At 45.4% G+C, this 24,922-nt stretch overlaps 2 protein-coding genes across 2 annotated transcripts in view; both read left to right on the top strand.

Annotated features, from left to right (window-relative positions):
• The window catches only part of LOC309352001 (uncharacterized protein), a 65,333-nt gene that overhangs the window by 36,956 nt on the left and 3,455 nt on the right, over positions 1 to 24,922 (top strand). The gene's annotated exons all lie outside the window — the stretch shown is intronic.
• On the top strand, positions 1,151 to 24,904 carry LOC309351627 (uncharacterized protein; the record flags this gene model as incomplete). Its single annotated transcript, XM_081879417.1, has 4 exons — positions 1,151 to 1,804; positions 22,086 to 22,230; positions 23,185 to 24,354; positions 24,885 to 24,904. Exons 3-4 carry the CDS (start codon positions 23,367 to 23,369, stop codon positions 24,902 to 24,904), a joined length of 1,008 nt encoding a protein of 335 aa, XP_081735543.1. The 5' UTR covers positions 1,151 to 1,804; positions 22,086 to 22,230; positions 23,185 to 23,366.

Raw genomic sequence — 24,922 nt, forward strand, 5'->3', positions numbered from 1 at the left:
TTTAAAAAAAAAAAAATGAAGCATCCAGGGAGACACCCCCCCCCCTCCTGCTGTGACCAGCTCCCCTAATTCTAATTCTTTGGAGTGTAGCTACATGTTCCTCCAGTTGCTGGACTTTGTCTTCTAAGAGGGCAATCAACATACAATTGCTGCAGGTAAAGCTGCCTGCAACCTTTGGCAAGATGGCAAACATTGCGCAGGAACCGCAGGCGACTGCAGCTGTTCCCTCACCCCTCTCCCCTGGTCTCGTAGAGCACACAGAGAAACCCAGTTCAGACCTCATGATCCTGCACATGATATTAAGAGGGTGTTTCCCTGCCCCCCAACATGCCTCACTTGAATCTTGTTGACAATGAACTGTATTTTCAGCCCAATCACCCCGTTTGGAGAGCTCTTTTTGGAGCTACTTGCATTCTGTCTTTGTTTGAACAACCCTGGACAATTTACTGCCACCAGCAAACTTTGCCCCCTCCCTGCTCACTCCTAACTCTAGATCATTTATGAACAGGTTGAAAAGCCACAGGTCCCAATACTGATCTATAGGGGGCTCCACTTTCTGCTTCTCTCCATTCATAGGAGTGTTCCTTTATTAGTACGTGTTCCTCCTTCCCCCCATCCTTCTGTGCTGCGGAGGAAACCCTGCGGAAAAATTATGGAGTGAATTTCGCTTCCCTATACATCCAACACTGCTCAGCATTCAGGGAAATGGAAGAGGAAAGCTGGCCACAATCCAAGAGACTGAGGTCAGCAGAAAGGGAAGCAAAGCCTACTCCAAGGGAAGCCGCTTCAGCTTCCAGCCCGTCTGCTCCCACAATGGCTGAAGAAGAATTGCCATTTGGGAATGGCGGAGCTGAATGGAAGCGGGCGAGGAAGCCCCACAATTGCTCCTGCTGGAGGAATAGGGGCACTGACCCCAATACTCAAAGGTGATGACCTGGTCCTTTAGGGGCACTCCCCCACACCTGCCTTCCTTGTCTGGATTCAACCTCAATCCCTGGATTCAACCTCAATCTCTTAGCTGCCATCCATCCTCCAACCACCTCCAGAAAGACACACAGGGAATTCACTGCCTTCACTGGTTCCAGTTTAAAAGAGAGGAAGAGATGGGAGGAGCCTGCCCATTGTCTTTTCCTTCACAAATCCTGCCTTAAGGGCACATTTAACATGAATAGGGTGTGAGGCTGTGACCTGGCACAGATACTAAGTATTTATCATCACAAAAGACTGGCCAGGCTCCCCAGGCAATCCAATCAAGTGACCATTAAACAGGTAACCTGGCAGACAGGAGGTAAACAAACCACTCAGATTTCTGCTGTAAACCGCCCTTTCTGTGATGTAGGTATGAGGTATGGGGGAGGGTCCTGGGGTTACACCCCTTCTGTGATGTGTGTATGATGTATGGAGGGATGGTCTTGAGCTCCAGGGCAGGGAATTTAAAATGTCTATATAAGGCCTTGTGTGCCATTGTTCTGGGTTCCTCCTCCCTCCTGCGTGTGGTGAGTGAGGACCCTGTTGCAACAGATCAATAAAGATCAGGCTTACTAGCTGCTTTGCTTTAAACACTTTAAATGCATCAGGATTCAATCCACCATCCCGATGGATTTCTGCCTGGGGCATGTGCTGCCCTTGATCGCCTCCTGCCTCCTAAGGGATTATGGCCTTTGAATAGGATCCCCCAATTCCAGAGGAGTCATTAGGCGTTGGAACCCAGGAAATCCGTCAAACCGTTGACTTGGCGATTATTTGACGTTTCTACAGTTTTCTATACAGCATTGGAGAGTCGGAGGACACAGTCCGATTCATGGTATCCGCTTCTTGCTACAATTGTATAGGCTGCTTCTCTGAGCCTCTTTGCTGTTGTGCATGGAAGGTGCCTGTGTCCACGGTCCTTGTCCTGGCCTTAATCCGAGGATGTGGTGGGGACTTGGGGCTTTGGGGGAGTCGTATAACTGTCCCCCTTCCTGGTTTGAAGAGCACCAATACCTAAAGCACGGACGCACGGCTCGTGGCGTAGAGTGGGCGAGGGAAGGATTTAGCAATGTAAACATTGGGGGGGGGACCCCACTTTGTAATTGGATTGCCAGCATCAGCCCCTCCCCCACTCTCCTGATCCACAGATGGACAAGGGGAGTAGGGAAACCTTCCTCCCCGCCCCCTCTCTATTCCTCCCCTCCCCTCCCGGGACATCCTCCTCCCACCCCGCCCCCACAACCCCAAATCCCCTCCCCAATATGTTGCTCCTCCTCCTCGCCATCTGCCTTCTGTTCCGGGAATAAGGGGGGGGGGATGAGCCCCCCTCCCAATCTGCCTGCTTCTCCCGGAAGTGGAGCTTCTGCGCCGGATTGGTGCTCTGCGCCGGAGCTCTAGGGGCGCGCCCTTTCGGAAAGGGGAGGACACCCCCCCGTGGATGTTGCAGGGAAGGAAAGGAGACTCGGGAGCGAGGAGAAAGAGGTAAAGGGGTCGCGGGGGGGGGGAGAGAAGAACCCAGAGACCCCCTGCCAGCTCCCCAAAGCGCCTTTCGCGGGTCCCATGTCCCATAGGCATGGGCTGGATCCCTGCACGAGTGCTGCGAAGGGGGCTTTCCTTAGGCGCCCTGGCGGGGGCGGACATGGGACCCCCACCTATGGGGTCCCTCGAGGACCCCTTGCCCCGTTTCCCCCACGCAGGGATCCCCCCTCCCCTCCCGGCACATCCTCCTCCCACCCCGCCCCCACAACCCCAAATCCCCTCCCCAATATGTTGCTCCTCCTCCTCGCCATCCGGCTCCTGCTCCGGGAATGTGGGGGGGGGTGAGCCCCCCTCCCAATCTGCCTGCTTCTCCCGCAAGTGGAGCTTCTGCGCCGGACTGCTGCTCTGCACCGTAGCTCTAGGGGCGCGCGCTTTCGGAAAGGGGAGGAGGGGCGGCAGGTAAATCCCCCCCCCCACCCACGTGGATGTTGCAGGAAAGGAAAGGAGACTCGCGAGCGAGGACAAAGAGGTAAAGGGGTCGCGGGGGAAGGGGAGAGAAGGATCCAGAGACCCCCTCCAGCTCCCCAAAGCGCCTTTCCTGGGCCCCACGGGCAGGGCCTGAAGGGGGCTTTCCCTGGCCCCTTGGGTACCCTGGCGGGGGCGGACGTGGGATACCCACCCCTTGCCCCGTTTCCCCCGCACAGGGATCCCTGGGGCCCTGTAGGCTCCGCACGGATAAAGGCGGACCATGAAAGGGTTAACGGCGGCGAGGGACGCCTGGATAGAGACCCCCGTGTGGCTCGTGTGGGGGGGGGTTGTCCTCTGGATGGAGAGATGGGGCGCGCAGGTCGAGGGGTGAGCCCCGCCTCTGGGTGCAGGGGAGTCGGGGGGGGAGCATCCCTGGGGCGGGAAGGGCAGCATTGGCGTGGGGGGGGGGGGAGATATACAAGAAGACCAATCTGTAGGGGGAGGTCTCCATCGTGGCGGACGCGTGGAATCTCGGGAGGGGCCGCCTTGGCTTCTCCCTCCCGCCAAGGAATCGGCCACCCCTTCAAGGCGACCAGAGAGGGATCTGTCGAAAGTGGGGGTCCACTCCCCCCACCCCTCCCTTCCTGCAAGCTCCATCCTCTTCCCACCCCATAAACACCTGCCCTGTCCAGACGCAGCGGTTCAAATCCCGAGAGGAAGAGGGGAGGGGGGAGGCCTTCTCAGAAGCCGTTCTCTGTTTCCACAATCCCACCCAGGAAGCAGCCAGAAACCTCTCTCTCAGCCTGCCATCTTCGTCTTTTCCACTGCCTGCTTCATTCAGGATGAGGATAATGTACACCTGTCATCAGAAACAGGGGTTCAGAGTCCATGGAATGGCTCTCAGCATGGATATAGAAGTTGCACCTCAAAAGCATTTCTGTTCCTCTTATTCTTTGTAGGCAGTGTCAGAGTGACTGACAAGCTGAGATTCTTCCCAGTCAAAGGACCCATTTTCATGGTAGACAGTGCCTGTGGCTGGAGGCTCTACATACAAGGTGTGTCTACACAGGCCAAAGAGTGCCAGGATTAGCACAGGTGAGGTGTGTGACCTCCCCTAATTTACAGACTGTATGTGAATGAGAATTTGTGGGTGGGATTACAGTTTAGGGCAGCCCTATGATTTTCTCCACCCATGACATTTCGTGAGCTCATATTGCAGTACGAAATCCAAAATAACTACAAAAGAATAACAATATAATAAGAATGATTGTAGTATTTCTACCTTGCCTAACTGGCTGGGTTTCACCAGCCACTCTATGCGTCTCACAGTACATATAAAAGACAGTAAAACATCAGACATTCAAAACCTCCCAATACAGGGCTGCCTTCAGCTGTCTTCTAAATGTCAGATAGTTGCCCATTTCCTTGCCTTCTGCCTGCTTCCCTGTAACTTCGCTTCTCACGAGGTGTGTGTGTGGGGGGTGAACCAGCAGAAGACCCTCGAAGGAGGACCTCAGTGTCCAGACTGAGCGATGGGGGTGGAGACGCTCCTTCAGGTCTACAGAGAGTGAGGCTGTAGGGCTTTAGGTCAATGATCTTGCTTCTCCATAATGATTTCCACAGCAAGTCCGACATGCAATTAGCAGAGTAGGAAAGAAAGCTCAGAGACAGCAAAAAAATCCTTCAGCAAATAAATTTGTGACTGAAGGCATAACAGGAATCTATGCCCAAAAAATGCAACCGAGGCAATTTAAAGGTCAGCACCAACAATGTGAATTGTGCTCAGAAATGTACTGGAAGTCAGTGAAGATCCTTTCGGATTGGTGTTATGTTGTCTCAGCGGGTGCTCTCATTCTGTTGTCTAGCTGCCACATTCTGGATTAGTTGCAGTTTACGAGTCACCTTCAAAGATGGCCCCATGTAGCGCATGGCAGTAGTCCAAGCGGGAGATAACCAGAGCATGCACCACTCTGGGGAGACAGTCTCCAGGCATGGAGGGTCTCAGCCAGCATACCAGATGGAGCTGGCAGACAACTGCCCTGGACACAGAATTGACCTGCGCCTCCATGGACAGCTGTGAGTCCAGAATGACCCCCAGGTTGTGCACCTGGACCTTTTGAGGCACAGTTACCTCCATCAGGTCTAGGGAGTCCCCCCACACCTGCCTGCCCCCTTTCCCCCTGGGACAGTATTTCTGTCTTATCAAGATTCAACCTCAATCTGTTAGCTGCCATCCATCCTTCAACTGCCTCCAGACACTCATACAGTACCTTCACTGGTTCCAATTTAAAAGAGAGGTAGAGCTTGGTATCATCCACATACTGGGGAACACCCAACCCAAACCCCCTGATGATCTCTCCCAGCAGCTTCATATAGATATTAAAAAGCATGGGGGAGAGGGTGGAGCCCTCAGGAACCCCACAAGTGAGAGCCCAGAGGTCTGAACACTCATCCCCCAACACCACTTTCTGGGGTTCTTTTAAAATATTTATTACTTTTCCAACAATTTAAACACTACAAGAAAAAGAAATAAACAATACAATACAAAACAATACAATACAATACAAAAACACTACATAACACTAACACATTAAACTAACAAAACAAAACAAAAACAGTTTAAAACACATCAAACAATTTCAATATCCTATCTTTCATTCACTTATTTCAACGACCTCCTCACACCTCCCTTTTTGTATTCCACTTCTTTTAATTGTTTCAGCAATTCCTTTCCATCTTCCTCTATTTTCTATCCTATAATTATCTTAACACATTCTAACCTTATTTTTTCCTTTAATACTCTATTAATCTAAAGGTAAAGGTACCCCTGCCAGTACGGGCCAGTCTTGACAGACTCTAGGGTTGTGCGCCCATCTCACTTAAGAGGCCGAGGGCCAGCGCTGTCCGGAGACACTTCCGGGTCACGTGGTCAGCGTGACAAAGCTGCATCTGGCGAGCCAGCGCAGCACACGGAAACGCCGTTTACCTTCCCGCCAGTAAGCGGTCCCTATTTATCTACTTGCACCCGGGGGTGCTTTCGAACTGCTAGGTTGGCAGGCGCTGGGACCGAGCAACGGGAGCGCACCCCGCCGCGGGGATTCGAATCGCCAACCTTTCGATCGGCAAGCCCTAGGCGCTGAGGCTTTTACCAATTCCTTATAACATTTCTACTAAAGCCATATAACTTCATTCCAACATTTTTCTAACATTCATTAATTTTACAGTATTTCTGTAAATAGTCTTTAAACTTTTTCCAGTCTTCTTCCACCGACTCTTCTCCCTGGTCTCGGATTCTGCCAGTCATTTCCACCAGTTCCATATAGTCCATCAACTTCATCTGCTATTCTTCCCGGGTGGGTAAATCTTGTGTCTTCCAATACTTCACGTTGAGTATTCTTGCTGCTGGTGTTGCATACATAAAAAAAGTTCTATCCTTCTTTGGCACCAATTGACCGACCATGCCCAGGAGAAAGGCCTCTGGTTTCTTCAGGAAGGTATATTTGAATACCTTTTTCATTTCGTTATAAATCATCTCCCAGAATGTCTTAATCCTTGGGCATGTCCACCAAAGGTGAAGGAATGTACCTTCAGTCTCATTACATTTCCAACATTTATTATCAGGCAAATGGCAAATTTTTGCAAGCTTGACTGGTGTCATGTACCACCTATAAATCATTTTCATTAAATTTTCTCTTAGAGCATTACATGCCGTAAATTTCATACCTGTGGTCCATAACTGTTCCCAGTCAGCCATCATTATGTTATGTCCAACATTTTGTGCCCATTTAATCATAGCTGATTTCACCATTTCATCCTGAGTGTTCCATTTCAACAGCAAGTTATACATTCTTGACAAATTCTTAATTTTTGGATCTAACAATTCTGTTTCCAATTTTGATTTTTCCACCTGGAAACCAACTTTTTTGTCCAAATTGTATGCCTCCATTATTTGGTAATAATGGAGCCAATCTCGCACTTTGTTTTTCAATTTTTCAAAGCTCTGCAAATTTATTCTGTCTCCATCTTGTTCCAGAATTTCCCAATATTTCGGCCATTTGGCCTCCATATTGAGTTTTTTCTGTGCCTTCGCTTCCATTGGTGACAACCATCTTGGAGTTTTCTTTTCTAACAAATCCTTATATCTTATCCAAACATTAAACAATGCTTTTCTAACAATATGATTTTTAAACGCTTTATGTGCTTTTACCTTATTGTACCACAAATATGCATGCCAGCCAAATGCATTGTTGAAGCCTTCTAGATCCAACACGTCAGTGTTTTCAAGAAGCAGCCATTCTCTCAGCCAGCAAAAAGCAGCTGATTCATAATAAAGTTTAAGGTCTGGCAGGGCAAAATCCACCTCTTTCTTTGGCATCAGTTAATATATTAAATTTTATTCGAGGCTTCTTGCCCTGCCAAACAAATCTGGAAATATCTTTCTGCCACTTCTTGAAACAATCCATCTCATCCAAAATTTGCAATGTTTGAAACAAAAACAACATCCTTGGCAACACGTTCATTTTTATCACAGCAATTCAGCCTAACAATGATAACTTCAAATTTGTCCATATTTCTAAATCCTTTTTCACTTCAGTCTAACATTTTTCATAATTATCCTTAAATAAATTGACATTTTTAGCAGTCATGTTAACCCCTAAATATTTCACTTTCTTAACCAATGTTAGTCCTGTCTCCTCCTGAAACTTCTCTCTCTCATTCACAGTTAAGTTTTTCTCTAAAACCTTAGTTTTCATCTTGTTCAACTTAAAACCTGCTACCTGTCCAAATTCTTGAATCAGCTCCAATACCCTTTTAGTACTAGATTCTGGCTCCTGTAGAGTCAATACTAAGTCATCAGCAAATGCTTTCAGTTTGTACTGTTTAGCTCCCTAATCATTTTTTTTTTTTTTTAATATATATATTTTATTAAGGGTTTTCTTGTTTTACAGTGTAAGTGTAATGCCTCGTGTATTTTTTTTTCCCGTATAACATTTTTACAAATCCATTTCATTTGTTGAGGCATTAGGGGGGAGAAGAAAAAAGAAAAAAAAAAGAAGAAAGGAGGGTGGAAGGAGGGGAGATGGATGGGGGTGGGGTGGGGTAGCGGTGTTTCTATTATGCTTAATGTATGTAGTTTGGTGTCAGCGTGCTTGTGTTGTTCACTTGTGTTCCTTTGGTGGTGAGAGAGGTTGGGGTTGGCCTAGGATGTGATTGTTTGTTTGTGATTGGCTGTGGTGATCTTTGTTTTCGTGTGTGAGTGAGGTGGGTGGGTGTTTTGGATCAAGTTAGCCATATTGATTTGTATGCTGTTGGTGGATTATTGTCATTGTCCTGTTGGGCTGTGTATGTGATAAAGGGGAGCCATACCGGGGTGAAGGTGTCTTCTTCTGTTTGTCCCCGTGTCAGTTTCAGTTTGTTAGTTAATTTTTCTAGTAGGGCTGTTTCCCATACTATTTGGTACCATTGGTCCATGCTTACTCCTGACAGGTCTCTCCAGTGTCTGGTTATGGTGTTTCTGGCTGCTGAAAGTAGGTGGGTTATGAGTTCTTTGTGGAGTAAATGGGCATTGTTGTCTTGGAAGATGTTTAGTAGGGCCAATTCTGGGGTGAAGTCTAATACTTGCTTTGTTATTTTACATATTTCTTGTATGGCTGTTGTCCAGAATAGTTGGATTTTGGGACACTCCCACCACATGTGGAGGTATGTGCCTGTGGAGGTGCACCCTCTCCAGCATTTTGGTGAGGTTCCTGGGTGTATTAGCGCTAGTTTCCTTGGTGTTAGGTACCACCTGTAGGTGAGTTTCAGTGTGAGTTCTTTTCTTTTTGTTGATATGGATTTAAAGGGGGGTTTAGACCACATTCTGGTCCATTGAGTGGGGTTAATCTCATAGCCTATGTCATTCTCCCATTGTTTTTTGATTGCGTCTAGGGGATTTGCGGGATTTTGGAGTAGTATTTTGTATATTGCGGATACCGTCCCTTTACCATTTCCCTTTGTTGTTAGGAGGAGGTTTTCAAAGGTTGTCAGGGGCCTAGTTGCTGCTGATTTTACTGTTGGGTTGTTTAAGAGGGCATGTAGTTGGTGTTGTGTTAACCAGGGCATTTGGGTGTCTTCTAGTTTGTCTTGTATTTCTTGTGTTGACAAGGGTTTGTTATTTTTATAAAAGTCTATTAGGCGATATAAGCCTTTGGTTCGCCAGGCTTTTATCTGGAGGTTTTGTGCTGCATGGTGGAATAATGGGTGGTACGCCAGGGGGATTAGTGGGGATGGGGTTGGGGATAGTTTGCCTATTTGTGTTTTCCATGCTTTGAGCATGGTCTGTGTGTACCTGTTAAGTGTTGTGGGAATTTTCTTTAGTTTGTTTGGGAGGAGTGGGTATGTTGTGGTGCAGGTATTTTCAATTGTGTCCCTCTCTAGGTGTACCCATTGTTTTGTCTCATCTTCTAGTATGTATGGAATTACATGACGTATTTGGTTGGCAATGTAATATGCTTCTATGTTGGGGATTCCCCATCCTCCTTCTGAGGTGGGGAGGTGCAGGTATTTGGGGCTTATTCTTGGTTTTTTATGTGAGAAGATGAAAGAGTGTAGTTTTCTCTGCCAACTGCGGAGTTGGGTTGAGGGGATCCAGATTGGGAGGGTTTGGAATAGGTAGGTTAGTTTTGGGAGTGTGATCATTTTGATCATGGCTATTTTGTCTGAGAGAGTGAAATTCGTGTTATTCCATCTCTTTAGGTCTTTGTTAATTTGCCGCCACAGGGGCTTGTAGTTGTGGAGGTACAATTTGTTGAGGTTTTTGGTTATTTGTACCCCTAGGTATCTGAACTTGGTGTGGCAGAGTTTTATTTTGGTGACCTTCGTGAGCTCTTTTTGGGTGTGAGGAGGGGTGTTGAAGCACATAGCTTCTGACTTTGTAAAATTTACCTGTAAGCCCGACACCATTGCAAATTTGTTGAGTTCTCTGATTAGGGAGGTTGCTGTGCTTATGGGGTCTGGTGTTGTCACCATTAGGTCATCTGCAAAGAGCCCTAATTTATAGGTTCTGCCTTTTATTTCCACTCCCTTGATGTCTGTGGCTGCTCGGATGCGGATTGCTAAGGGTTCCAGAGCCAGGATAAATAAGAAGGGAGACAGTGGGCATCCTTGTTTCGTGCCTCTTTGGATAGCTATAGTATTAGAATCCATATTGTTAATTCTGCATTTTGCTGAGGCTTGGGAGTATATTTGTTTGAGGATTTGTAGGAAGTTGGGGCCAAATTTCATGTTAGTTAGTACTGCTAATATGTATTTCCACTCTAAGCAATCAAAGGCTTTGAGGATGTCTAGGGACATAATTGTCAATGGGAGTTTTGTTGCCTTGCTGTGTTCGATCAGGTTCAGTAGTTTCCTGATGGGGTCTGTTATATTGCGGCCAGGGACAAAGCCAGTCTGGTCTGGGGCTATTAACTTGTGTAGGAAGATTTTTAGGCGGTTGGCCAAGATTGATGTGAATATCTTGTAGTCTTGGTTTATTAATGAGATTGGGCGGTATGATTCTACTTTGAGGCTGTCTTTTAGTGGTTTTGGGATGGAGACTATTTTGGAGTGGGTCCAGGTTTTGGGGATGGGGCCCCCTTTTATGATGTCGTTGAATAGACGGGTCATGTAGGGCATCAAGGGTTCTTTGAATTTCCTATAGAATTCTGCTGTGAAGCCGTCTGGGCCTGGGGCTTTGTGTGGTTTCAGGTTTTTGAGGACCACATCTATTTCCTGTGGGGTGATAGGGCTGTCCATGAATTCCTGTTCCTCATCAGTTAGGGTAGGCATGGTCAGTCCTGCTAGAAATGTTCTGATTTCCTTCTCTGGTGGGTTATGGGAGGTGTATAGGTTGGAGTAGAATTCTGCAAATTCTGAGGTTATTTCTTCAGGGGAGGATGTTATGCTGCCGTCTTTTTTGGTGATGCAGTGTATTCTTGTTTTGAGTGCTTTTTTCCTACATCTATTTGCTAGTAATCTGGAGTTTTTCCCTCCATATTCATAGAAACGTTGTTTAGAATATAGAATGCTGATCATTGTTTTGTTAATTTCTAGGGAGTCTAGTTCTCTCCTTTTTTGTTCTATAAGTTTGAGGAGTTTTTTAGATCCTGTTTGTTTGTAGCGTGTTGAGAGGGCTGTGATGTCTTGTTCTATTTTGCTAATTTTTGAGGAGGTTTGTTTTTTAAGGAATGTTTTCTCTTTTATGCAAGCTCCTCTGGTGACCGCTTTCATTGTGTCCCATAGGAGGGGGGTTGTTATATTGTCTACATCGTTTTCCTTGAAGTAATTTTGGAGGGTTTTTGTGAGACTCTCTCTAATTTGTTTGTTTGTAGTTAGGATGGGACTGAAGGACCATGATGGGGTGGTTTGTGTTCCTTCTCCTATTTTAACAATGACTTCTACTGGGGCGTGATCTGTGATTTTAATGTTACCGATGTTTGTTGATTCCACTGAGGGGATCAGACCCTGTGTGAGTAGAATGCTGTCCAGTCTGGACACTGTATCATGACGTCCCGATTGGAATGTATGGCTGATGTCTCCCGGGTTTTGCTCACTCCAAATGTCGTAGAGACCCCTGTTTTTTAGCATTTTTAGTAACTTGTAAGAGTTCCTAGTTGTTGGGGGTTTCCTTCGGAGGAAGGTTGCCCATGGGGCTGTAGGGTGGATATCTTTCAGGGATATACCTTTCATATTTAGATTGAGGTCCCCTCCTAGGATTGCTTCCCCTTCAGAGAAGGAGAGGAATTTGTTTAGTGTCTTCTGGAAGAATTCTAATTGTTTCGCGTTTGGGGCATATATGGAGCCAATTGTCAGTTTGATTTTACCATCTAGTGTCCCTTTAGCGAAAATGAATCTGCCTTTTTTGTCCCTGAGGACTGTTGTGGCAGTGAAGTTCAGGTCTCTACTGAGTATTATGGCTACACCACGAGCTTTCCCTGAGCCTCGTGCAACCCACTGCTGACTGAAGCGGGGGTCGCTCAGGAGTTTGCTGCCTTTGGGTGGGTTGTGTATTTCTTGTAGGAAGGTGATGTGTGGTTTCATGGTGTTTATGTATGAGGTGATGCGTTTTCTTTTGATGGGGTTTCCCAGCCCCCTCACGTTTAATGTAATTGCTTTTAGGTTAGCCATCTTGCTTATCTATTATGTGGGGCGATTCCCTGCCAACCCGTTCGGGTTGTCTTGTGTCTCTCTCTTCGTGTTGTTTAAAGAACCAGTGGGGTTGCGCTGACCTAGGGTGTGGTGGGTGGGGGGCTAATGGGATTAGAGTAAGATTTGGGTTAAAGAGTAGGGGGTAAGTTGTAGAGAGTTTCCTATATGTAGTCATATAGGTGTTTGTTTGGGGTATTTTGGGCCATCTGGCATTTAGCCGGTTGGTCCTAGGTCTCAGCTGGTGTGGAAGGCCGTGTTCAAGGACAGGCCGTCCCCCCTGTTGTTTGCGAGAGGGGGAGATCAGTGAGACAGTGTGAAGTGACTTTGTAACGTCGCTGTCAAGTATAAGGTTCATGAGCAATGTTGCCAATGTTATGAGCAACATTGTTGGTGTGTTGGGGTGTGGGTGTGGGTGCTGGTACGCTCTGGTGCCACCATAGTGCTGGTTGGGTATCAGATTTTAGCCTGATTGTGGGTTGTGTTATTGAGGTTGGAGGAGTTGTTTTTCCCTTAGTATGGAGTATGGGAATGTTGAAGGTGTGGGTGGTGGGGAATGTGGTTGAGGTCGTCTGGGCTGGTGTTGGGGTGGGGATTTCTGTGGGGGTGTGGGGCTGGGGGGATGTTGATGGTGTTAACTAAATCTATGTTTTGGGGGGGGAGGGGGAACGGGGGGGGGGGAATCACCAGTCCTTCAGTTTCTGGCTTCATTCAGCTGCGGTTGTTGTTGTTGTAGGGTTGTCCATCTGCGATGAATTGGTTTGGTTAATCTTGGTCTGGTTTCTTGTGTCGTATGGCCGGCGGGGTGGTTCTGAGCATGATGCTTGTCTGTATTGGTTTGCGTTGTTGTGCTGCTTCTGTTGTTTCCTTTTCTTCTTCTCTACCGTCGTCCAGTTGTTTGCTGTTGTTTCCTCGTGGTTGGGGCTGTCACTTGGTGGGTTTGTCGGTTGCCATTCCGGTGGGAGGTCGAGTTCAAGGTTCTTTAGTAGTTGTAGGGCCTCAGATATGTTGGTGGCCGTGTGTTGTGTTGTATTAGTTGTTACAATTAGGCGGAAGGGGAAGCCCCATCGGTATTTGATCCCGGCTTGTTGGAGACGCTGGGTGAATGGGCGCAGGCTTTTCCTCCGGTTTAGGGTATCCTGGGATAGGTCCTGTAGGGCCAGAATGGGGGTTTCTCCATATCGAAGGTTGGTTGAGTTTCTGAGGTTGTTCCATACCTCTTCCTTCTTTTTGTAGCGCGTGAAGCATACAATGATGTCTCTTGGGGGGGCGCTGGGTTTTGGCATAGGTTTTAGGGCTCTGTGAGCCCTCTCCAAGTCATCTGCCTCAAGTTTCAGGCCTGGGATTGTGTTTTTCAGCCAGCGTATAATTAGGTCTGCTGGGCTTTTCTCCTCTGTTTTTTCAGGAAAGTTGCGGAAGCGGATGTTACAGCGTCTATTGCGATCTTCAAGGTCGGCTTGCTTAATTTTCATCTCTCTGTGTTCTGCTTCCATTTGGTTTACCAGTTCGTCCAGTTTCTTGTTCACACGTGCGTTCTCCTCCCGGTATTGCTCTATTATTCTTTCTTGCATTTGGTTTTTGTTCTCTAGAGCTTCCACTTTGGAGGTTAGATTGTTGATTAGTGCCTGCATGGGAGCCATTGTGGCCTTCAGTGTTTCTTCTAATCGTGCTTCTAATCTTGCTTCCATTTCCCTCAGATCTCGTTTCGTTACTGGGTGGTCGTCATCTTGAAGGGGAGTTATGGTATTGGCATTGTTTGCCATCTCCCTGGTTGGTGTCATCTCAGTCTCCCTAATGGTTTTGGTTTGAGGTTGGCTTGGCATCCTCTTGGAGTAGGGCGTGTGGTGGTTAGGAGTTGTGCCAGTGGTGATTCCTGGGTATTGTTGGGTTGCTGGGCTGATCAGGCGTTGCCGGTGGCTTTTACAGAGCGTTTGGATTAGGTGGTCATTTGTGTCACTTCTAGCCTGTGTTTTAAGAACTTGTCTAGAGTTTCTGTGGTTGCCTCAGCGTTGCCGCCAAAGCGGGGGGGGGGGGGGGCAGGTAAGTAGAGATGGGTAGACTAACGGACAGACAGTTCATATAAGGGGGAGGTGTTAGCAGGTAGAGATGCAAGAGATTAGAGGGGTGGGGCCAGGGAAAATATGTGTTTAGGAGGGGGTTGTATATACCCAAAAAGGGTATTGGGGTCCGGTTAAGGTGGAGGTTGGGGTTGGGGGTGTGCTCAGAAACAGAGACAGACAAATAGGCTATATGTAAAGGGTGGAGGGAGAAAAAGGAAGAAGAAGAAAGAAAGAAGAGGGGGGAGACGGGGGGGGGAGAGGGGAGATTGGAGTAAAAGAGAAGAGAGAGAGAGAGAGAGAGAAAGAGAGTTGAAAGAGGAGAGATAGTACAGTAATATCTGCGGTATTAGATTGCCGCAGTAGTTTTAGCTATAGTATGAGGGGGGCAAAGTAGGATATGGTGATATGAATGTGTGTATGTGTTTCCTTTAGGGGAAGGGGGGGGATGGAGAGAGGGAGGAGGAAGAGAAAAGGAGAGGGGGAGGGGGAAGGGTGGGAAAAGGAGGGAGAAGAAAAGAGGGGGAGAGAAGGGAGGGGGAGGGAGGGTGACCTGTGGCAATGGTATGGGGGGGAAAGTCTTATTTTAAAAGAGGGGGTGGGGGGAAAGGGCTCCCCCCTCAAAAACAAGCTGACGAACAGGCTAAAAAGGGGGAGTTGATTTTAAAAAATAAAGGGGATAGAGAACAAAATTGGGGATGGAGAAAGGTGGGATAAAAGGAATAAATAAAATAAAGGGGGTGAAGGGAGAGAGAGGAGAGAAAAAAGGGAGAGAAAAATAAACGGGGGGGGGGAAGTATCAATAGCAATAGCAGTGATATGGAGGAAATTTTTGTTTAAAAAGAGAGTGGTGGTCGTGGATGGGGGTGAAAGATCCCCCCCTCAAGAACAAGCTAACAAATAGAATAGAAATAGAAATAGAATAGAGAGGGGGGGGGTTGTGTTTTTTTTTTTTTTTAATATATATATATATAAAGAAACCTATTTCCCCCTAATTATTATTATTATTTTCTGTTTGAAAAAAGTAAGGGTGGCTGCTGCAGCAGTGGCCCCTCTTTTAAAAAGAAAAATGATCAAAGTAGGTATATGGGGGGGGGGGAATAAAAAAAAAGGACTTTTTTAAAACAAAAAAAGGGAGAGGGGGAGGAAGGGGTTAAAAAAGGATATTTTTTTTAAAAAAGGGGGGGGACAGAGGGTAGTTTCTTCCTTTCTGCGATCTCCTTTGTCATGCGGTTTTCCTCTGTTTTCCGGAGGGGTAGGCTCCCTTCGGCTCAGCCACGTGTTTTTTCGGAGCCTGTTTTTTCCGAGCCGTGCTCACCTACCTCTCCTCTTCTTTCCCGTCGGCAGAGATGGGGGGCAGCAGCGGTAAAGTTGGGGCTCTTTTTTCTTTCTTTCCTTTTCTCCTTCTTTCCCCCTTTTCTCTTCTTTTTCTCCCTCTCTGCGTTGGCTGCACTGTCCTCCTGGTTTTGGAGCTCTTCTTAGCTGTTGGGGGGGGTGGTCGGGTGCCTTTCCGGGTGCCTTTCCGGCTCAATCTCAGTCCTGGGGGGGTGTTTTGGCTCCTTTGATAGACCCCTGGGCACCCCCAATTCCTCTCTGCTGGCAGTGCTGGCGGCAGCAGTCCTGGGAGTCCGGGAGTCGGCCAGACAGAGCCTTTTACTCTGGCTGGCTTCAGGAGCTCTTTTCTGCTGTTGCAGCCGCCATGCTGCCTCCGGAAGTTCCACCAGCTCCCTAATCATGTTTAACAAAACCTCAAGGACCGATATAAAGAGCAATGGAGAAATTGGGCAGCCTTCTTGTGTCCCTTTCTCAATCTTAAACTCTTCTGTCACTACATTGTTCACAATTAATTTTGCCTTTTGTTCTGAATAAATTGCACCTATACCATTCTCAAAACCTTGACCTACCCCCATCCTCTGTAGATTCTTCTTCATAAAACTCCAAGAAATGTTGTCAAAGGCTTTCTCTGCATCCACAAATATCAAGACTGCCTTAGTACTGATATTCACTTGTAGTTTTTCTAGAATATTATTTATATTCCTCATGTTGTCAGACAAATATCTGCCCAGGAGAAAGCCCTCTTGGTCTTTATGAATTTCTTCTACTAACACCTTTTTAAATCTTTTAGCCAAAATATCTGCAAAAATTTTGTAGTCCACATTAAGCAACGATATGGGGCGGTAGTTCTTAAGCTATGTCTTTTCAGTCTCTGTTTTTGGTATAAGTGTAATGTAAGCTTCCTTGCACGACTCTGGTGCCTTTCTCCCTTCCAATATTTCATTGCAGACTTCCTTCAATGGTTGTATTAACCATTCTTTCAAAGATCTGTAATATCTTGAAGTCAAACCATCTGGTCCTGGAGATTTACCTGATTGCATGTTCTGGATGGCCCCTTCCACCTCCTGATCCATTATTTTGTAATTCAACATTAGCTGTTTTTCCTGAGAGATTTTGTGTAGTCCATTTATTTTCAAAAATCGATCAATGTCCATTTCTTTCTGCTTCTCCTGTGTATAAAGTTGTTTGAAATACCTCTGAAAACACTTCCTAATCTCCACTGGGTTCTGTATATTCTTTCCTTCCACTTCCAAATTCGTAATAGTATTGAGTTTTGGTCTTTTTTTCATTTGCCAGGCCAACAATTTCCCACACTTTTTTTTTTTAAAAGAAATTTTTATTAAGAGTTTTTTTTTATAACAATAGAGAAGAAAAACAGCACAGCAAAAAGCAAACAGAAAAAGAAAAACAAACATAAATTTTCGCATCGTGTAATAACCAACTTTTCTTCATTTTTGGACTTCCTCACGTCTCTCGCTCCTACTTTCCAAATTTATAAAACTTTAACCAGCAATTTATCACCTTATTTCCGTTCTTATTGTACACTTTTCCAATATTTTGTCCCTAACTTTGAATATTTTTATCTAGGTCTTAAATATCTAATCTTACCATAATATTTATTCAAAATTTATTTTTCTCATAAAATTCGCTCATTTTCACAGTCTTTTCACCAAATTTTATGGTGCCCTGTTATTTTCAAATCCCTCATCCTTCTTAGCACTCATATAATTTACAGTGTTTTTGTAGGTAGTCCTTGAATTTCTTCCAGTCCTCTTCCACTGCTTCCTCTCCCAGGTCTCGGATTCTGCCAGTCATTTCTGCTAGCTCCATATAGTCCATCAGTTGCATCTGCCATTCTTCCAGCGTGGGCAAATCTTGAGTTTTCCAATATTTAGCGACAAGTATCCTTGCAGCTGTTGTCGCATACATGAAAAATGTTTGATCATTCTTTAACACCCTCTGGCCAACAATGCCCAAAAGGAAGGCCTCTGGTTTCTTGGGGAAGGTATACTTAAATACCTTTTTCAGCTCGTTATATATCATTTCCCAGAAGGCCTTAACCCTGGGGCAAGTCCACCAGAGGTGAAAGAACGTTCCTTCAGTTTCTTTACATTTCCAACACTTATTATCTGACAGGTGATATATTTTTGCTAGCTTGACTGGGGTCATGTACCACCTGTATATCATTTTCATAATGTTTTCTTTCAAGGCATTACATGCCGTAAACTTCATACCGGTGGTCCATAACTTTTCCCAGTCAGCAAACATAATATTATACCCAATGTCCTGTGCCCACTTTATCATAGCTGATTTAACCGTTTCATCCTGTGTATTCCACCTCAGCAACAAGTTATACATTCTTGAAAGTACCTTAGTCTTAGGTTCTAACAGTTCTGTTTCCACCTGGAATCCTAACTTTTAAACAATTTTCCACACTTATTTGCCGATTCAAATGTCTTTTGCCTCATCTGTTTAATCTTCCATTCTATTTCCTGATTCATCAGCTTTGTATATTATACTTGGTATAACTTTACCTCTTTCAGGATCTCCTGTGACTTTGGTTTTGCTCTCAGTTTCTTCTCTCCTTCCTTTATTTTCCCCAGGATTTTATCCTTTTTTTCATTCTGAGTTCTCTTCTTAATTGCATTCTGTTGTATTAAGAATCCTCTCATAACCACTTTGCTTGCGCCCCAAATTACTATTTTTTCCACTGTAGTATTCATGTTTATCTCGAAATAGTTTCTTAGAGTTTTGGGGGCCTTCTTGGTCACCTCTTCATTCCTGAACAACGTATCGTTCATCCTCCATCTAAAGGAACCAATTGGCTCAATTTCATTTCCATCTTCACAGCATTATGGTCAGAGCAAGTTTTGGGGGAAATCTCCACTTTGCTGATCTTCGGAGCCAATCCCCTGGTTACCCAGATTTGGTCAATTCTTGTCCATGTCATTTTAGCCTCAGAAAAGAAAGTTCCCTCTCTTCCCAGAGGGTTCTTCATTCTCCAAATGTCAACTAAGTCCATATTTTCAGTCATGTCAAAAAAGGTTTTTGGTAGTCTACCATCTTTGGTGACTACCTATCTCTGTGCCTTGTCCATATTTGTAGACACCACTCCATTCATATCTCCCATCAAGATCATATTATAATCCGTGTAATCCATCAGAGTCTCGTGTAGCTTCTTAAAGAACTCCGATTTTCCTTCATTTGGTGCATAAATACCTACAATCAGAAATTTATCTCCCTGTAATTGAATTTCAATTGCAACAAATCTTCCTTGGTCATCTTTAGATATGAATTTCAGTGATAGGCTCTCCTTTGCATAAAGAACCACTCCTCTTTTTTTAACTTTATCTGATGAGATAAATTCTTGGCCCCATCTTTTATTACACAGTATCTTCCTGTGTAGCCTTATCACATGTGTTTCTTGTAAATAAATCAAGTCCAAATGTTCTTTTTTCAATAAATGAAAGACTCTCCGCCTTTTTCTGGAGAATTTAATCCATTCACATTCCAGCTTGAAACCTGCAACGCCATCATGTAATTACTCTGATATTCCTCCAACTGCACCCAATGCTTGCTCTTCTTCTGTTAGTGGTGGTGGTGACACGTTCACGGGGAGATCCAATCCAAAAGATAATGCTGATATATCCAATATTCCCCTGTTTGGTGATCTTCTATCCGATGCTCTTTGCTCTAGTCCTCTATCTGATGATCTTCTATCCGATGCTCTTGGCTCTTTTCCAAGTCCCTTCTGCAGATCTTCTTCGTATTTATACAAAAACTTTACTTTATCTTCTACTGATCTTATTTTTATTTTCCTTCCTTTGAAACTGAAGGATAGACCTTGGGGAAATTCCCACCTAAAGATGATTTTATTCCTTCTCAGCAGGGCAACAATATCTCTGTAGTTAGGCCTAAGATCCAAAAGATATTTTGGGACATCTTTAGAAATTTCCACTCTTGACTGTTGTACTTCTAGGTTCTTCTGATAGTGCCAACCCAAGATTCTCTCTCTTCTTTAGTTTGAAGGGTGATCAAGCAGTCCCTTATTCTATTCTTCTCTTTTTCCCCTCCTCTTCCAAGTCTGAAGGCCCTCACAATTCTAAACTCTTCTTGACCCAAGTCCAAGTCCCAAAAGTCAGCAAATTCCTGTGTGAGAAAGTCTGTCAAGCTTTCCTTCTCCCATTCAGGTAGGGCTCTGATCCTCAGATTCGTCTGTTTTTCTTTAAGTTCAATCATAGCAAGCGTCAGCTTATGTTCATCAAGTTGCCTCTGTAGGGCTGGGACTCTCTCTCTCTCCAGTTGTGTTACTTTACATTCAGCAGCAACAGCTTTCTCCCTGGCTTCCTCCGCAGTCTGCCGTATCAAAGTAGATTCCTGTATCAATTTCTGGATGGTTTCTGTATTGATATTTACCTTTTGTCCCAGATTATTTATACTTTCTGTATTTAAGTCGATTTTACTAGATGCAGCATCCACTTTAATAGTTGCAGCACCCACTTTCGCATTTGTCGCGTCTGCTTTGTTGTTAAGCTGTTCCAGTGAATCATTTATTGTATTTAATGCAATCGCTAAGGCCTCTTCTGTCGACATTCCTCTTGGTTTTGAGTGTACTGGTGCAGAAGCAGCAGAAGAAGAAGCAGGAAGGCCTGATGTTGAGCCTCTCCTGGGTTGCTGCCAAGTTCTCCCAGACCTTAATGTTTTTTCAGCAGTTGACTGGTCTGTTTTTCCCTTTCCATTTGCCATAACACTTAAAAGATTCAAGGTCAATCCCAGAGTCTCACAATTTTTTATCTTGCAGCTGGAAATTCCCCTAGCCCAGCTCTTGTAAAGCAACCAGTTTCAGAGGCTTCCACTAGGGGGAAACAGTTTCTATTTATATTAGTCAGTAATGTCCTCTTTTAAGCACAGTTCAAACAATCCAAAGTTAATTTCAGTTTTCAGTTACTTTTACTCCTTTTTAAAAGCAGCCGGAGACAGTAGAAACGATGTATTTCTCTTATTTAGCTAGCTGTCAATGAACGTTCTAAACGCTGTCAATGAACATTCCAAAAGACGTCAGTCCTGCTAGCAGCCCGTCTCCAGGGTCAGAGCAGTGGTATTTTAGCTTTCTTCGCTCTCTCCTGCAGGCATACTCAGTCCACAACTCCCCCCCCTCTTCTCCTGCCTCCAAGGGGGGGTTTAATGTTCTTTACCGATGGAAATTTAGTCCTTTACAAAAGGCTTTCCAAGACTTCAGCTTGCAGCCTCATTGCTTCAGTCTATTTACAAAAGGGGAAGGCGGACTTCCTGTATTAAACCTCCCCGTTACGATATCAAATTAAACGTTTAAAAATCCAGTTCTCCCGCTTCAGCTCTACTCACGGGTAATTACTTTAAAGTCAAATTGTCCACAATAAAAAGTCAGCGCTCTCCGGCAACAGCTATGTGGCTTTGCTCCGTGGAAGAAGAAGACGATTCAAAGCACCACGCCGCTCACCCCACGTCGCTCCGGACCCCTGAAACCGGGTTTCCCTGTGAGTAGGGTGTTGGGATTCGCAGGATACTGGATAAGTCTGCAGGCTTCAACAGGATGATGCAATACTCTGCTGGGTCAGAGTGACTCAGCAGGAGTGTGATTAGTGTGATTGGCTATCACCTGTTTTAAAAGGAAAGCCTGTTTAACAGTGGGTGTGGTGGTTGTGCTGTAGTTTGGTGGTGCTGTGGTGGAGAGTATTCGTTTGTAAGTACTCTGTATGGACTGTTTCTTTTGTAAATGCCTGTATATAGCTCACATTAAAAAAGACTGCACTGGAAAAACCTGGAACTCTTAGTGTTTCGCTGAAAGCGCTGCGTGGAATACGCGACATAGGGGAGGCGCAAAGGGTGCCCGCCGAATCCCACACTCACAGGCTTCTCCCGCCTGTGATTTTTTGCGGGTCTCTGCCTTCGCCGTGGCGGCCAGACCCAGATTCCCACGGGGCAAATTCCTCCCGATCAGAGGAATTCCGCCATTACTGGAGGCACCAACCTGGAAGTTTCCCCCAACACCACTTCCTGGACATGGCCCAGGAGGAAGGAGGGGAACCACTGCACAGCTGTGCCCCCAGCTCCCCTAGAGGGTCCAGTAGGACACCATGGCCAAAGGTCTCCAAAGCCGCTGAGAGATCCAGCAGAACCAGAAAAGAGCTTTTTTCCCCTTGGTCTCTAGCCCATCGGAGATCATCAAGCAGCGCAACCAGGGCAGTTTCCGTCCCATGATGAGGTCTGAATCCCAATTGGAAGGATAATGGTGGCAGAAGCTTTCCTGGTCCTTCACCTCCAAAAGCTCCAGGCCCAAGACTTTCATTAGCTTTCAAGGGGCCATCGGAGTTGCTGGAAGGAGGTGTGCAGGACACCATCCAACCATCTTACAGAGTCCATTCTAGATTTGTGTAGGTTTCCCCCCATAGCCTTCTCTTCTCCTGAAGATAACTCACAAGGCAGTGAAGGTTTAGGATCAGAGCTTTCCTTCTCGATGGGCTTCCTTCCCCGGTTAACAATCACATCTGCCCTTCACTTTCCTCTGCAGCATGGGCGGAATCTGCCTTCTTGACTGTGGGATTCACTGTTGTTCTCCTCCTCTCCATCCACCAGGGTCTGCCTTCACCTGCACCAGAATTCCCCAACCCACCAAGCGTTTGAGACCCATCAGGTATCCTCACCTGGTTTAGCCGGCCCGTTGAAGCTGTTGCTTGGATCGCTGCCTCTGTTGCATTCTGGCAGCTTCTGGAAGCCACAGGTGAGAGCTGAGTGCAGGGTGGGGACCAATGGTGGAAAAATTACCCCACAAGGTGAACTACATGTCGCCCACCAAAGGTACTACCGCTCCCCTAACACCCCAAGCCATCCTATAATTATAATATTTAAGACAGATCAGGAATAAATTTATTTCTCAAGAAACAACATAACTTCAGGCTGTTAATGAATCAATACTACATATTCAAGGATGAAGTTTCCATTAAGTACAGTTATCTATTTGCCTATAGTATTCAGATTTGTAAGTGTCATTTTAGGATAGTCCTGATTCAGGAGAAAGGCACAAGATCAGGCTGCACCTCATTATTATAAGGAGCAATGGGGGTGGGTTTTTCCGTCTGGGATTCCCATGCGCCAGCTGCTTTCCTTCTGCTTCTCCTTCTCTTTCCATGCAATGCAAGGCATCTAGACGGAGGTCCATCTCCAACAACAGGAGCTTCCCTGAGCACCCATTCAGCTGACCCCAAGCACCAAGCCTTGTCACTAGTTCTCTGACTAACCCAGACCACAGTCCCTGGAAAAGGCCTAGGTCTCTCTTGACCTCCTGGCGCCAATGGGACTGTGCAGGTGATTCATTAAGAGACAGAGGTGGATGGAGGATTATGATGCAGAGGATGGGAAATGTCCAAAGGAACAATGAACCAGAGAAACAGGTGGCCTTTTCATGGACAGAGAGCAGCTGCCTTTCCTTGTGAGGAAAAAATTGGTTTGAAAAGTCTGTATTCCTTAATCATGCTGCTTTATCATGCTGCTGATTGAGGATTATGAAAGGTTGCTGGTGCATTACTATCATTTGATGACATTGCATTTCCATTTCCTAAAAATTTGGAACATGGGTAGGATGCGGGAAAATGTAGGATATGTTGAAATATGAGGTGGTCTAATGGCATCTGATGTGCTCTCTTTTCCTTTGTTCTCTTCCTTGAAACCCAAACAGGATTTCCTTTCTTCCAACTCTGAAGAAGGTGAAGGAGAAGACAGTCAAAACTTCAGGGGATCGGGCACCTTCAGTTTAATGAGGAAGAGAAATTAAAATGTGTCAAATGTGGGATATGCTTCACTGAATGAGCATACATAGCTCACATCAACGACCTCCAACAGGAAAAACCTTTTAAATGTATGGAGTGCGGAAAGAGCTTCAGTTTCAATGGAAGCCTTAGAACTCATCAACGGACTCACACAGGTGAAAAACCTTATAAATGCATGGAGTGCGGAAAGAGCTTCCGTCAGAGTGGACACCTTAAACAGCACAAACGGACTCACACGGGTGAAAAACCTTTTAAATGCTCAGAGTGTGGAAAGAGCTTCAGTCAGAGTGGACACTTCAATATTCATGTACAAACTCACACAGGGGAGAAACCATATAAATGTATGGAGTGCGGAAAGAGCTTTACTGATAATGGAAGGCTTAGAACACACCAACGGACTCACACAGGTGAGAAACCATATAAATGCATGGAGTGCGGAAAGAGCTTCCGTCAGAGTGGACACCTTAAATGGCACAAACGGACTCACACAGGGGAGAAACCATATAAATGTATGGCGTGCGGAATGAGCTTTACTGCTAATGGAACGCTTAGAACACATCAACAGACTCACACAGGGGAAAAAGCATTTAAATGTATGGAGTGCGGAAAGTGCTTCAGTTTCAATGGAAGCCTCAGAACACATCAACGGACTCACACAGGGGAGAAACCATTTAAATGTATGGAGTGCGGAAAGAGCTTCAGTCAGAGTGGACACCTCAATATTCATCTACAAACTCACACAGGGGAGAAACCATATAAATGTATGGAGTGCGGAAAGAGCTTCAGTGAAAATGGAAAACTTAGAATGCATCAACGGACTCACTCAGGTGAAAAACCTTTTAAATGTATGGAGTGCGGAAAGAGCTTCAGTCACAATGTGTCCCTTAGATGTCATCAACGGACTCACACAGGGGAGAAACCATTTAAATGTATGGAGTGCGGAAAGAGCTTCAGTCAGAGTGGACACCTCAATATTCATCTACAAACTCACACAGGGGAGAAACCATATAAATGTATGGAGTGCGGAAAGAGCTTCAGTGAAAATGGAAAACTTAGAATGCATCAACGGACTCACTCAGGTGAAAAACCTTTTAAATGCATGGAGTGCGGAAAGAGCTTCAGTCTCAATGTGTCCCTTAGATATCATCAACGGACTCACACAGGGGAGAAACCATTTAAATGTATGGAGTGCGGAAAGAGCTTCAGTCAGAGTAGACACCTCAATATTCATCTACAAACTCACACAGGGGAAAAACCATATAAATGTATGGAATGCGGAAAGAGCTTTAGTGAAAATGGAAAACTTAGAAAGCATCAACGGACTCACACAGGGGAAAAACCATTTAAATGTATGGAGTGCGGAAAGAGCTTTACTGATAATGGAAAGCTTAGAACACATCAACAGACTCACACAGGGGAGAAACCATTTAAATGTATGGAGTGTGGAAAGTGCTTCAGTCAGAATGGAAGCCTTAGAAGACATCAACGGACTCACACAGGTGAAAAACCTTATAAATGCATGGAGTGCGGAAAGAGCTTTAGTGAAAATGGAAAACTTAGAATACATCAACGGACTCACACAGGTGAAAAACCTTATAAATGCATGGAGTGCGGAATGAGCTTTACTGATAATGGAAGGCTTAGAAC

Source organism: Podarcis erhardii, assembly GCF_964252035.2.
Source record: "Podarcis erhardii genome assembly, chromosome: 10".
Classification (NCBI taxonomy): Eukaryota; Metazoa; Chordata; class Lepidosauria; order Squamata; family Lacertidae; genus Podarcis; species Podarcis erhardii.